The 10,782-nt window shown below is 43.6% G+C and overlaps 2 protein-coding genes across 2 annotated transcripts; one reads left to right on the plus strand and one right to left on the minus strand.

The window, feature by feature from the left end:
* The first annotated feature begins 487 nt into the window (after nt 1–487).
* LOC108042698 (organic cation transporter protein) lies at nt 488–6,579 on the plus strand. The gene is made up of 5 exons (XM_017121095.2): nt 488–935; nt 1,015–1,252; nt 5,083–5,186; nt 5,247–6,198; nt 6,262–6,579. Exons 1-5 carry the CDS (start codon nt 724–726, stop codon nt 6,460–6,462), a joined length of 1,707 nt encoding a protein of 568 aa, XP_016976584.2. The 5' UTR covers nt 488–723; the 3' UTR covers nt 6,463–6,579.
* Nucleotides 6,560–9,973, minus strand: LOC108042697 (DNApol-eta). Its single transcript, XM_017121093.2, has 3 exons — nt 9,472–9,973; nt 8,919–9,415; nt 6,560–8,862 (listed from the first exon to the last, which is right to left on the minus strand). The coding sequence occupies exons 1-3, from the start codon at nt 9,901–9,903 to the stop codon at nt 7,068–7,070; spliced, it is 2,724 nt and encodes a 907-aa protein (XP_016976582.2). The 5' UTR covers nt 9,904–9,973; the 3' UTR covers nt 6,560–7,067.
* Between the last annotated feature and the right edge of the window lie 809 nt (nt 9,974–10,782).

The raw sequence follows: 10,782 nt of genomic DNA on the forward strand, positions 1-10,782 counted from the left end.
TTAAAAATCGATCATTGCTACACCAATTATTAGTTTCTTACTGGTGATAAAAACAATAGAATTTGTGGAAATTGGTCTTCCTCCAACCTCTCTGTAAGTAGTTACCGAAAGGGTGTTTACTTGGTACTAGATCTTAAGAATTTAACAACAACAGAAAATAAAAACTAATTATGTTATAGTAAGTTACCAATCGGCATTTTGGTCGAATCCACGTATTCTGCCCTGTTTCATTAATATCAGAATGATATGCTATTAAATACCATGTTGATGTACTTTTGAGTTCAATGCCACTAGTGAGGCAACCTGTCTGTTGGACTTTGACTACGTATCAGCCTACTCCCGCGATCCACTTTCACCGCAGCCAATCCCACACCAACACACTATACCGGGGCATAATCTCAAAGCCAAAACTCGGAACCCCATGAAACCGGCAGTCTTATCAAGGCGCCTTTGCCACTCAACAGTTGGTCGGTGGGGCGATCTTCCTCACTCGTCACTCGGACTGCGATCGCTGATTGCTCGCGCCGCAAACCGGAGATCGCAGCAGGCCATTCGCAGTACGAGACGCGATTCGGTGCCCTACACATCGCCTAAGTGCTCGGCGTCGTGGGTAAAAATAAATATATAGATTCCGTAAATGAAAATAACGCAGCGCGAGTGCATAAATAAACCGAAAACGTGTCTGTTAATTGTGGCCGAATCACCGAAGGCAGAGATTGGGAAATGGCAGCCAGCGAAGCGCCACCCTCAGGGGCGACGGTGGAGATGCCACCGGCGAGGGATTCGGAGGACGTGACCCTGGACGCCATCCTGAAGCATCTGGGCCAGTTCGGGCGCTTCCAGCTGATCATATTCATGCTGATCTGCCTGCCGATGATGTTCCACGCCATGTTCTCAGTCACATACGTGTTTACCGCCGCCACAGTGACGCACAGGTGAAGTTAATGGCCTGTCAACGGACCTTAAGTGTCTTTGTTGTGCGAATCCGAATACCGAAAATATCAACCCCGACAGGTGTAACGTCACAGAGTGTGATTTCCCAGGGACCCCCTACTACGATCCTCACACGGAGTGGAGCATCCCCAAGAACGGCAGGGATCTGGACGCCTGCAATCGGTACACCAACTCCGAGCTGCCCCAGTGGAACCAGTCGGAGAATATTTGCCTGCCCAGACATTTTACGAATATTTCGGAAGCCTGCCCTGACAATAAATTCGTATACCGCGATAATGAAGTTACCATTTCGAATGACGTGAGTATCAAAGTGCTACCGCCATTGGGGGTGCTGTTATCAGTACTACGACACCACGCGAACCGCCTGCCAGACCCTCAAATCCAAATCTCACGCCAGCAAACGCTGGACTTTGGCAACATGTCGATTGAGGCACCGTCTGCCTGGACCAATGCACACTGAAAGTAATCGCCAAAAATTGGTCTTATACCCAGAATTTCACCATAACAAAAATATCCTTATCTTTGTGCTATCAGAATGAAAGCAAAAGTATCACAGTTTGATTAGCTTGTACAATAGGTATTTATTAACTTGCTCTAATAAATTGTGTGCAGGAATAATCGAGATTTATACAGGTTTATATGAGGTAATCGCATCCATTACTTTGACGCTCACAAGTCCTAGCTATTCTCACGGGTTCAATGACTAAATTGTTTTTCAGTGATAGCAGACATGGAGTAGTTTACAATCTTAATCAAATAGTGGGTTGCCAGACGGGGCCCGAAACGGGTTTAAAAAAATTATGATAGGATTGCAGTAAATTCTCGTAAAACTCTTTGCCTATTGATTATACGTTATTCAGCTTGCAATAAAACGTATACGCCAAGTACGCCAACTGAATCAACAGAAAGACCATTGTGAAGGTCCAAAGGTAAACAGAAGTCATAATATTTAGTTAGCAATTTAGGAATAATGGAGGAATTTTACCACTCATAAGGTAAACAAATTTACTTTTGGAGGCACATCTGATGTGCCAACCTTTGAGCAGATGATTATGAGCCGTATGATAATGCCGGAAGCTGCTGCCTAAGTGGCCTGATGAGCTTTCATGCTAAAATATTCTTTATCAGACAATTGGACACGTAGATGGGGGAGCAGTGGCTGGCAGATAAGTACCTCAGACAGGCATAGCAATTGCAACATGAAAATATAAATTGAGTTTGAGATAGGTAAAATTAGGCTACAACTTACATTAATGTTTAAGGAGAATTTCAGTTACAACTGGGGACAAGAATGTTCACTTATTTTTCGCAAAGCTGAATGTTTAAAATGATTAGGAAGGGCACAATAAATATTCAAATAATAATATATATAATTATTAAATTAGTCTCCCAATCTTATTTCTATTGCGGGTAGTCGGGATCGGTGGGTTGGTTGACTATTTTTTCAATCGGAAAAAAACGAAACGGAAAAAAGTATATTTTCGATGTTTTTAAACATATCCGCAAACTCTCTAAAATATATTATTTTTAGAAATTCGTTTTTTTAAATCGGCACAACTGTCTTTATTTTAACATACACGTAAATAACAAAGTATTTACGCTGACGAGCAAAACTGTAACACGAGTTCAATACTCTAACTTCAGAGGTCTGTATCTTTTGTTCTAATTTATGCACGCTCAAAATCTTAGTCTTGCTTTGTTGGTATGTTCATCCACAACATTTGTGACTGAAATCGATTTATTTTGAAAACCCAACAATTTTGGAATAGTTAGCATTTTTTGATGGATCCCACAAACCAGTCAACAAGTAATGTGCAGAAAACGGTGACGGTTCAATGATGGTCTGGGGGTGCATCCGTAAAAATTGATTTGGTCCCTTGGTATTAATCGATGGAATTGCGAAAGGATCAATATTGTAGCATTATAAAAGAAAATCTTCCAGAAGTCATCCGGAATACTAGTCTTTCTGGTGAAAAACTGATGAAAATCACAAAGCATAAGTCCCTTTTGGTCAAAAATTGGGTTTTAAAACAAAAATTCAACCCATTTAGTGCTACCACAATCTCCTATATTACTAAAAACAAGAAAGGAGAGCTAACTTCGGGCGGAGCCGAAGTTGATATACCCTTGCAGAATACTCTGTAAATTATATTCTCCAAAATTATTCATATGATGCATTCTTAATACTCATAAAAAATCCAAACTTCCTAACTTTAAAAACACCAAAGTTATGGCATTTCCAATCGTTCAGTTATATGGCAGCTATAAGATATAGTCGGCCGATCCTTATGAAATTTGGTAGGTCGGATTGATTGTCCAAATATAAAACCCATATAAAATCCCAACTTCCTAACTTTACAAACACGAAAGTTATGGCATTTCCGATCAATCAGTTATATGGCAGCTATAGGATATAGTCGGCCGATCCCGGCCGTTCCGACTTATATACTGCGTGCAAAGGAAAGAAGGGTGTGTGCAAAGTTTCAATTCGATAGCTTTAAAACTGAGAGACTAGTTTACGTAGAATCTGACAGACGGACATGGCTATATCAACTCAGGAGGTGATCCTGATCAAGAATATATATACTTTATAGGGTCGGAGATGTCTCCTTCACTGCGTTGCACACTTTTGACCAAAATTAAAATACCCTCTGCAAGGGCATAACAATGAAGCTGTGTCGAATTTACACTGCATTTTGCCATCATTTCTATGGCAGCTAAATGATATTGTTGTCCGATTTTAACAAAACTAAAAGCGTTATTCTGTTATAGTAAATAATTAGTTTATCGCAAAGGAATCTTTTGTTTATAGAAAAAAAGCAATGGACCTATATGTCCGATTTTAATTAAATTAAAATTCCATAATACTGCAAGGTAATATAAACTTCGGCTTGCCAAAGCTTGCTTTATTTCTTGTTATACCCTTGCAGAGGGTATTCAGTCAAAAGTTTGCAACGCAGTGAAGGAGACATATCCGACACTATAAAGTATATATATTCTTGATCAGCTTCACCAGGAGAGTCGATCTAGCCATGTCCGTCTGTCCGTCCGTCCGTTTCTACGCAAACTAGTCCCTCAGTTTCAAAGCTATCTGCTTGAAACTTTCCCAAAAGTTGTCTTTGTATTGCAGGTAGTACATTCAATTTTTTTGAACTTGGTTGTTTTCATTTTTTTTTGTTGTTCTTTTGGATTTGGTAATATTTAAATATTATGGAATTACGGTTCAAGGTAAATTAAAATCGGGCAACAATATCATATAGCTGCCTTAGAAAGGATGGCCAAGTGCAGCGCAAAAAAGATTCATTGTTTTTAGTAATATAGAAATATAACTCGAAATGAAGTCGTTTTTTAATAACTGCAAGGGTATATAAAGTTCGGCCTGCTGAAGTTGACTTCCTTTCTTCTTTTTCTTTGTACTTTATCCGGAGTGCGTGCATCAGTCAAATATTTGGGTGAATAGGTTTTGAAGGTTAGTTGTGCGGTCTTTTATGTTCTATTATAGAATGCAACTCGTCAGTGTATGCTGTAAGTTATTTCTTTGTGTAAGGAGATTATATGCGGCAGGTGGTTGTAAGCTTTCAGAATGAGTCTGACTGAAATGGTAGATCCTTGGGGGTGCTATTGTTATAGCTAAAATTGTTTGCAAGATGCATGCCGGATCTTACAATTATGTTTATATTAGATGAATTATTTATGACTTACTTCAATATAGGTTGGCCTATTACGGTGTTTATGCCAATTTAAAGACAAATTGTTGAAATCTAGAGATATAAGTGTATGTTTATCGAGGAACATTAAATTGTTGTAATAGCTAAGCTTCGGATAGGTCGGTAGTCTATGATAGCTATTAGAAGAAGTTTGTTAATGTGAAAAGTTAATTCGAATTTTTCTCGAATAGGCAGCCCTCATAATCCATTATTGTCTATTCTTATAACTGTAGAACTGTTAAAAAAATGAAAACGATAAATTCTAAAATGTTCTTAAAGATAAAATTACTCGCATCCCTAAACGAAAAACTGCACACAACATGAATGGTCATCATTAATGAAAGTCTTCAATTTACGTACCTTATTAAGCGAAGAATTGGGATAACAAAAGATTTGCATCATAATAATAGTTCCATTGTAGTTTGGCATTTTCTGCGATGATGAGTGGAAGCTATCAATGGTCGGAACCATAAATAACCTGGGACAATTTTTTGGCATTCCCATCGGCGGCTTTGTAGCAGATCGGTATGTATGCACCACATCTTGTAGAATATTCGCCTGCCTAATCACAATCCTATCGATCAGATATGGACGCAGCTTCTCGATCGCCCTGGGCGGGATTTTGGGCGCTGTGCTGGGTGTTATTCGCTCTTTCTCGCCGAGCTATGCGTGGTTCCTGGTGTTCGAATTTCTGGACAATATGACCAGCAGCACGCTGTACTCCACCTGCTTCGTGATCGGCATCGAGTTGGTGGGACCCAAGCGACGGGTGCTGGCCTGCAGCGTGATTACGGTCTTCTACGCGGTGGGGGAAGTGGGGCTTGCCATGGCCGCCAAGGCCTTCCCCAATTGGCGCATCCTACTGCGCATCACCTACATGCCCTCGCTGATCCTGCTGGCCTACTTCTGGATTCTGCCGGAGAGCGTCCGCTGGCTGCTCAGCCAAGGCAAGGAGGAACGGGCCAAGAACATACTACGTCGCGCCGCCAGTGTCAACAAGCGCGAGCTGCCCGAAAGTATGCTGGATAAGCTCGTCCTGGCGAATAGGGACAAGTTACAACAGTCGTCGGAGAGCCGCTTTCCCATTCGCGAGGCCTTCAAGAACTTCAAGTGGCGCATCGCCAACTGTTCCTTCTGTTGGATTATCCACGTTCTGGTCTACTACGGACTGAGCCTCAATGTGGTGCTGCTCGACGGAAACAAGTACAACAACTTCGCCTACGTCGCCCTGGTGGAGATCCCTGGCTTCTTCATGCCCCTGGTTATCATGGACCGCTTCGGTAGGCGGTACTCCCTCTGCGGCTTGATGCTGACCAGTGGTCTTTGCTGCATCGGAACGATCTTCGCCGGCGCTGATCAGCCGGTGCTTCAGCTGGTGCTGTTTCTTGTTGGCAAACTTACAATCACTGCCAGCTTTCAGGTGCTCTATTTCTTCGCCTCGGAGATCTACCCCACGAACCTGAGAAACAGCCTGCTCAGCTTCTGCTCGATGATGGGCAGGTTCGGCTCCATGCTGGCCCCGCAAACGCCTCTTCTGGTGGGTACTTGATGCAGCTGCTCCTCGTTCAAGTCTAAGTGATTTGTTCTCTCTCCTTTCCAGGCCAAGTATTATGCCAGTGCTCCGGCCATGCTATTCGCGGGCGCCGCCATAGTAAGCGGATTGCTTACGCTTTTCTTCCCAGAGACCACCAACGTCGTTCTGCCCACTACAGTGCAAGAAGCGGATGCCATCGGAGTCAAGAAGAAACCGTCGCAGGGCAAGGAACTCGATCTAGTCGGTGCGGCAAGTGAAACGCAGTAATCAGTAAAATAATCATAGTGTAAGGCAACCTGCAAATACAAAGACATTTCTGTTTAAATGTGTTATAACTTTAAGGATAAAGAATAAACCATAAACATCATTTTTGTAGCATTAACAGAGCTCTGGGTTTTATTTCTTAATGTATAGTAGTGGTAATGATCAACATTGGTACTTAAGCCTAACGTTAAAGAAAATTAAGAAGGTACAAATAGTATTTTTTGAGTTTCATTACCCGTCTTACTCGTTACAGCTTATAAACGTTAATAAATTTACAAAAACAAAAAACTCACTTATCATTTAACTGCGTAAAACACAATATTTATATTTAACAAAAAAAGCTTCACAAATCAACTTGCTGATTTGCGAATTTGTAATACATATTTGCACAAATAAACAATTTTTCTTCGGCTTAATGAAATTAAAAAAAAAGTATAAATTTTATAAATCTTGCAAGCTCAATACATCTTTGAAACCAAAAGTCGTGTTCTCAATTTAGCTTTCACTAAATCTTAAAGAAATCAAAAGTTCGTATGTTAGCCTCTAGCTGGTCCATCCTTAGGTACTAGTCTAGATTGGAATACTTATACTGGACAGAGGACCAGCAATCAATTCCTTTGGCTGAAAAACTGGGCAATTGTCTTGGTTCCACTTGAGGAAGCGGCAATTGTGGTGTTCAGATGCTTATGTTTTTGCTTCTTCGACTGAGCAGGGGAAGTCTTTTCCTTGCTTAGAGCCGCGGTCCGTGTGCGCAGATCCTGCTGGTTCAGTTCTCGCTGCAAGTTTCTGGCCACGTGGTAGTCCAGGTGCTCCGGCATGTCCACGCTCTTAACGAAAGCCTTGCACTCGGTGCACTGCTGCATTTCAGCATCGCTGGATGGTGGCTCCTGGGTTCGCTTGGCGTTGAAGAACTTGGCTATGCTGCTAGTGGGTCGAGCTGTGGTATTGCTTGTGCTACTAGAACCAGCCGTCTTCTTAATCTTCTTCGGTGGCGTCGGTTTGGGAGATACCTTCTGGCGGCTTTGCATCCTTTCTTCCCGCTCTTTGCTTCTCAGCTGATGACTCAGTTCCTGGGCGAAGTGGTGGTCTCTATGCGTTTGCAGGGATTTGACGTCGTCGGGTATATTAGCTCCGCACTGATCGCATTTGATCATCGGTAGAAGGTCGGTTCGAAGCTCAGGTAGAGCGAACTCTGCGTAGCTTTGCTTGTAGTTTCTGTCAAGCTCGTCGAATTTCCTTTTTGAAGTCGAAGGCTGCAGTTCTTCTTCAGTGAGTGGAAGGGCCTTAGGATCGGGAGGCTCCATATTCGCCTTATTAGATGTGGATAGTTCATTCTCTATTGTAGCTTTGGAAGATATTGGCTGCGCCCCTTGAAAAGCTTTGGAAGTTTGATCCGCCGCAGCCGCATTTTTAGACGTGGAAGGAGATTTCTTTGGCACTGATTTAGAGATACTTTCAATTAAATCGGTCTCCTCTTCAGTGTCTTCATCAAAATCGTTTGTGTTGCTAGCCTCAATGGCGTCCAACTCTTCGGCCAAGTCTTGCATATCTGATGAGTCGTCACCCGCTGCCTTAGACTCCTGCTGACGACACTCTTTTTGTTGTTTCAGGTACTGGGAAAAGAAACTTTCTTTAAACTCCGGCGGCGTTGAGGTGAGAACCGTTTTTTTTGCATCTGATTTGGTCTTCGTGGCCGCATGGAGTTTCTGCTTGTACTCCTCGACGAAACTCTTCTTTGGAGCAGCTTCAACAGACGCATCAGATAGCTGTTCCCCAGAGTTATCAAATGGCTTGGTGTCCTCTTTCTTAGCCCCTTGGAGGTAGTTGGCAAAGAAGTTCTTCATTTTGGACTCCTCAGTCTGCTTCGGCTTTATTGGCATTTGGACCTTTGGTGGTTGCACTGCCTCCTCCCCACTGACCCTTCGTTTTTTGGCAGCCTGGTTGGCAAACATCTCCTGCAGCTTGTTCTTGGCATTGGAGACGGTTTCAAACTTGCCCACACTAATGCCAAGGAATTTAATAGCGTTGTTCAAAACGGATTCGCTGCCGGCACGCAGAAAGGTCTTAGTATTGGCTTTAATGAGGTCCAGGGCATACTTTACGATGGACTCCTGGTCGTAATCCTTAAGAGCCGTTGAGCGGGAGCTGGCCACCTCCTCGCCGTCAATGTCCTGCACGTATTGCACCACCATATGCTTGGCCCTGCGATTGTTCTCGATGAAGTCCTTCTCCAGCCGATCGTTGATCTCGGAAGAGAGCTCGCCCAGCCAGTGCTGGAGGGTTTTCAATCCCATAATGTTGTTCCGCCCCGGAAACTTTTTGCAGCAGCCAATACTCTTGGAATAGAAACGCGGAGTCACCGCCTCCAAATCGATGCCGCGAGAGATGTTGAAGAGCCAGGTGCTGGAATAAGAAAAAAAGTTATTCCGAACGGGGTTCAGTCCAGTTACACGACCCACCCATTCTTTTCATCAAACTTTCGCTGCAGATCGGCCTCTGTGAACTTTACCACTTGGCCCAGGAACTTTATGCCCAGGGTCTCGCATACCACCTCGCCGAACTTGCCCCCCAACCCCTTAATCTTGCCCACGGGCAAGGAGTCGAAGAGAGCAGCGGTCTCCGCAAGCGGTAGAATGGTCTGCTTGTTGGGCTTGTTCATGCCGGCTGCCAGCTTTGCCAAAATCTTGTTGTGTGCTATTCCCGCGGAGCACTCATAGCCCGTCTCCTTCTTGACCGCCAACCGCACCTCACCAGCCACAGAGGCGCCGATCAGCAGTCGAATGTCGCTCTGCCGGACTGCGGGAAGGTCGTTTTGATCGTAGGACATCTGGAAACGTTCGTCGTCTACGTAGGGATTGGCGAAGCGGTTCGTGATCTTGTTCACATAGTCGCCGATGTTAGGGTAGCCTACGGCAAAGGTGTTAACCAGTTCCTCGGGCTTCAGAGCGAAGGCACCCTACAAAGAGCAAAAGGGATATATTAAACGCTTTCGGTTTGGGGTTAAGCGCTTACGCTCTGCATCTGCTGCATTCGTAGATTCACGGTCTCCGTGATGTCCAGATAAGCCTCGTCCACGGATGCGCGCTCAAGAAGCTGCGTAAAGCGCTGCAGCACATTGGCAACTTCCTTGCCGGCGTCGCGGTACTTGCTGGTGTCCGCCTTCTCCCGGATATTTGGCACCTGGCAGAGGACGATGTCCGGGCACAGGTCCTTCGCCTCGTCGCCGCGCATATGGCGCGTCACTCCCTTGGCGCGAGCGGCGTAATTCACCGCAATAATGCCGCCTCCGCGCCATGGATTGTACTGAACCACGGCCAGCGGCCGATTGCGGTACTCCGGCTGCTGCTTCTCCTCCACCTGGCAGAAGAAGCAGTCCATGTCCACCAGCAGGACCACACGGTCGTATTTGCTCTGCATGCTGACATGGCTGCGTGAGCTGGTCATGGCTTTCGTATTTCGTATTATTGCGCGAAATTGCACTGCGCGCGAGCAGTGTGACCGTAGCTGCGACTTCTTAAACCATCGTTGAGCCGCAAAAATGTACTAAAATAAAATGCAAACTCTAGCCTTGGTCCATATAAAGTGGTTTGTTATACCCAGATCCCACAAAGCACTTCCAAGCGAAACAGCTGGCCGTTGGCCAAAGGTGAATATCATGCTCTTACTGAACCACCATCCGTCATCTAGCATTTTAAATGGTTTTTAACCCTATCAAACTGTTTAAAAATACATTTTAATTTTATTTAATTCCCTGAATCAATGGTTGGGTACTATTTCTAATTTCAAAGAGCCAGTTCCCACGAAGAACAACCCACCATTCGTTTTCGGGATGTCCATAAGGAATTGCCGTGACATTGGTAGATTAACATTCCAGCATTAAGTGAAAAGTATTTAAAAGTATTGATAACCTTCCAAAAAGCCCTGAATTTTAATCCTTTTAAAATTTCAGAATTGATGTATTAATGCCCTGATTACAAATAAAAGGGTTAAAGTTTGCGACAAGCTGGATTTCCTTATTTGTTTGTAGATGACCTTTAGGGAACTGAAAAGAAGCCGGAAATAAAACGTTTGTTGCAGAGCCTAAATTATATTAGTTTAATAACATCAAATCAAAATGTAAAGGATTTTTAACTATAAGTTCCACATAATCTTGGAATTTACCTGATCGGAAATAATTCAAGATTTCTTAAAGCTATGGTTTATGAAGCAACTCTTATAGAGAGACTCCGCAAGATCGAAATAATGACTCTTCGATCCTAAAATGCAAAGATTGTAGTAATATATAAAATATTTTAATATTATAAACTCCCTTCGATCCTGTTC

The sequence above is a fragment of the Drosophila rhopaloa genome, unplaced genomic scaffold (genome assembly GCF_018152115.1).
Source record: "Drosophila rhopaloa isolate 14029-0021.01 unplaced genomic scaffold, ASM1815211v1 contig_216, whole genome shotgun sequence".
In the NCBI taxonomy this organism is placed as follows: domain Eukaryota; kingdom Metazoa; phylum Arthropoda; class Insecta; order Diptera; family Drosophilidae; genus Drosophila; species Drosophila rhopaloa.

What these genes read in the sequence shown, in the direction of transcription:
- LOC108042697 (XM_017121093.2), bottom strand. Translation starts at nt 9,903, where the DNA reads ATGACCAGCTCACGCAGCCATGTCAGCATGCAGAGCAAATACGACCGT. An exon ending in GAATGCAGCAGATGCAGAGC is followed by an intron (nt 9,416 to 9,471) that starts GTAAGCGCTTAA and finishes TGCTCTTTGTAG; the next exon opens with GGTGCCTTCGCTCTGAAGCC. An exon ending in AAGTTTGATGAAAAGAATGG is followed by an intron (nt 8,863 to 8,918) that starts GTGGGTCGTGTA and finishes TTCTTATTCCAG; the next exon opens with CACCTGGCTCTTCAACATCT.
- LOC108042698 (XM_017121095.2), top strand. Translation starts at nt 724, where the DNA reads ATGGCAGCCAGCGAAGCGCCACCCTCAGGGGCGACGGTGGAGATGCCA. An exon ending in AAGTTACCATTTCGAATGAC is followed by an intron (nt 1,253 to 5,082) that starts GTGAGTATCAAA and finishes GTTCCATTGTAG; the next exon opens with TTTGGCATTTTCTGCGATGA. An exon ending in CCCCGCAAACGCCTCTTCTG is followed by an intron (nt 6,199 to 6,261) that starts GTGGGTACTTGA and finishes TCTCCTTTCCAG; the next exon opens with GCCAAGTATTATGCCAGTGC.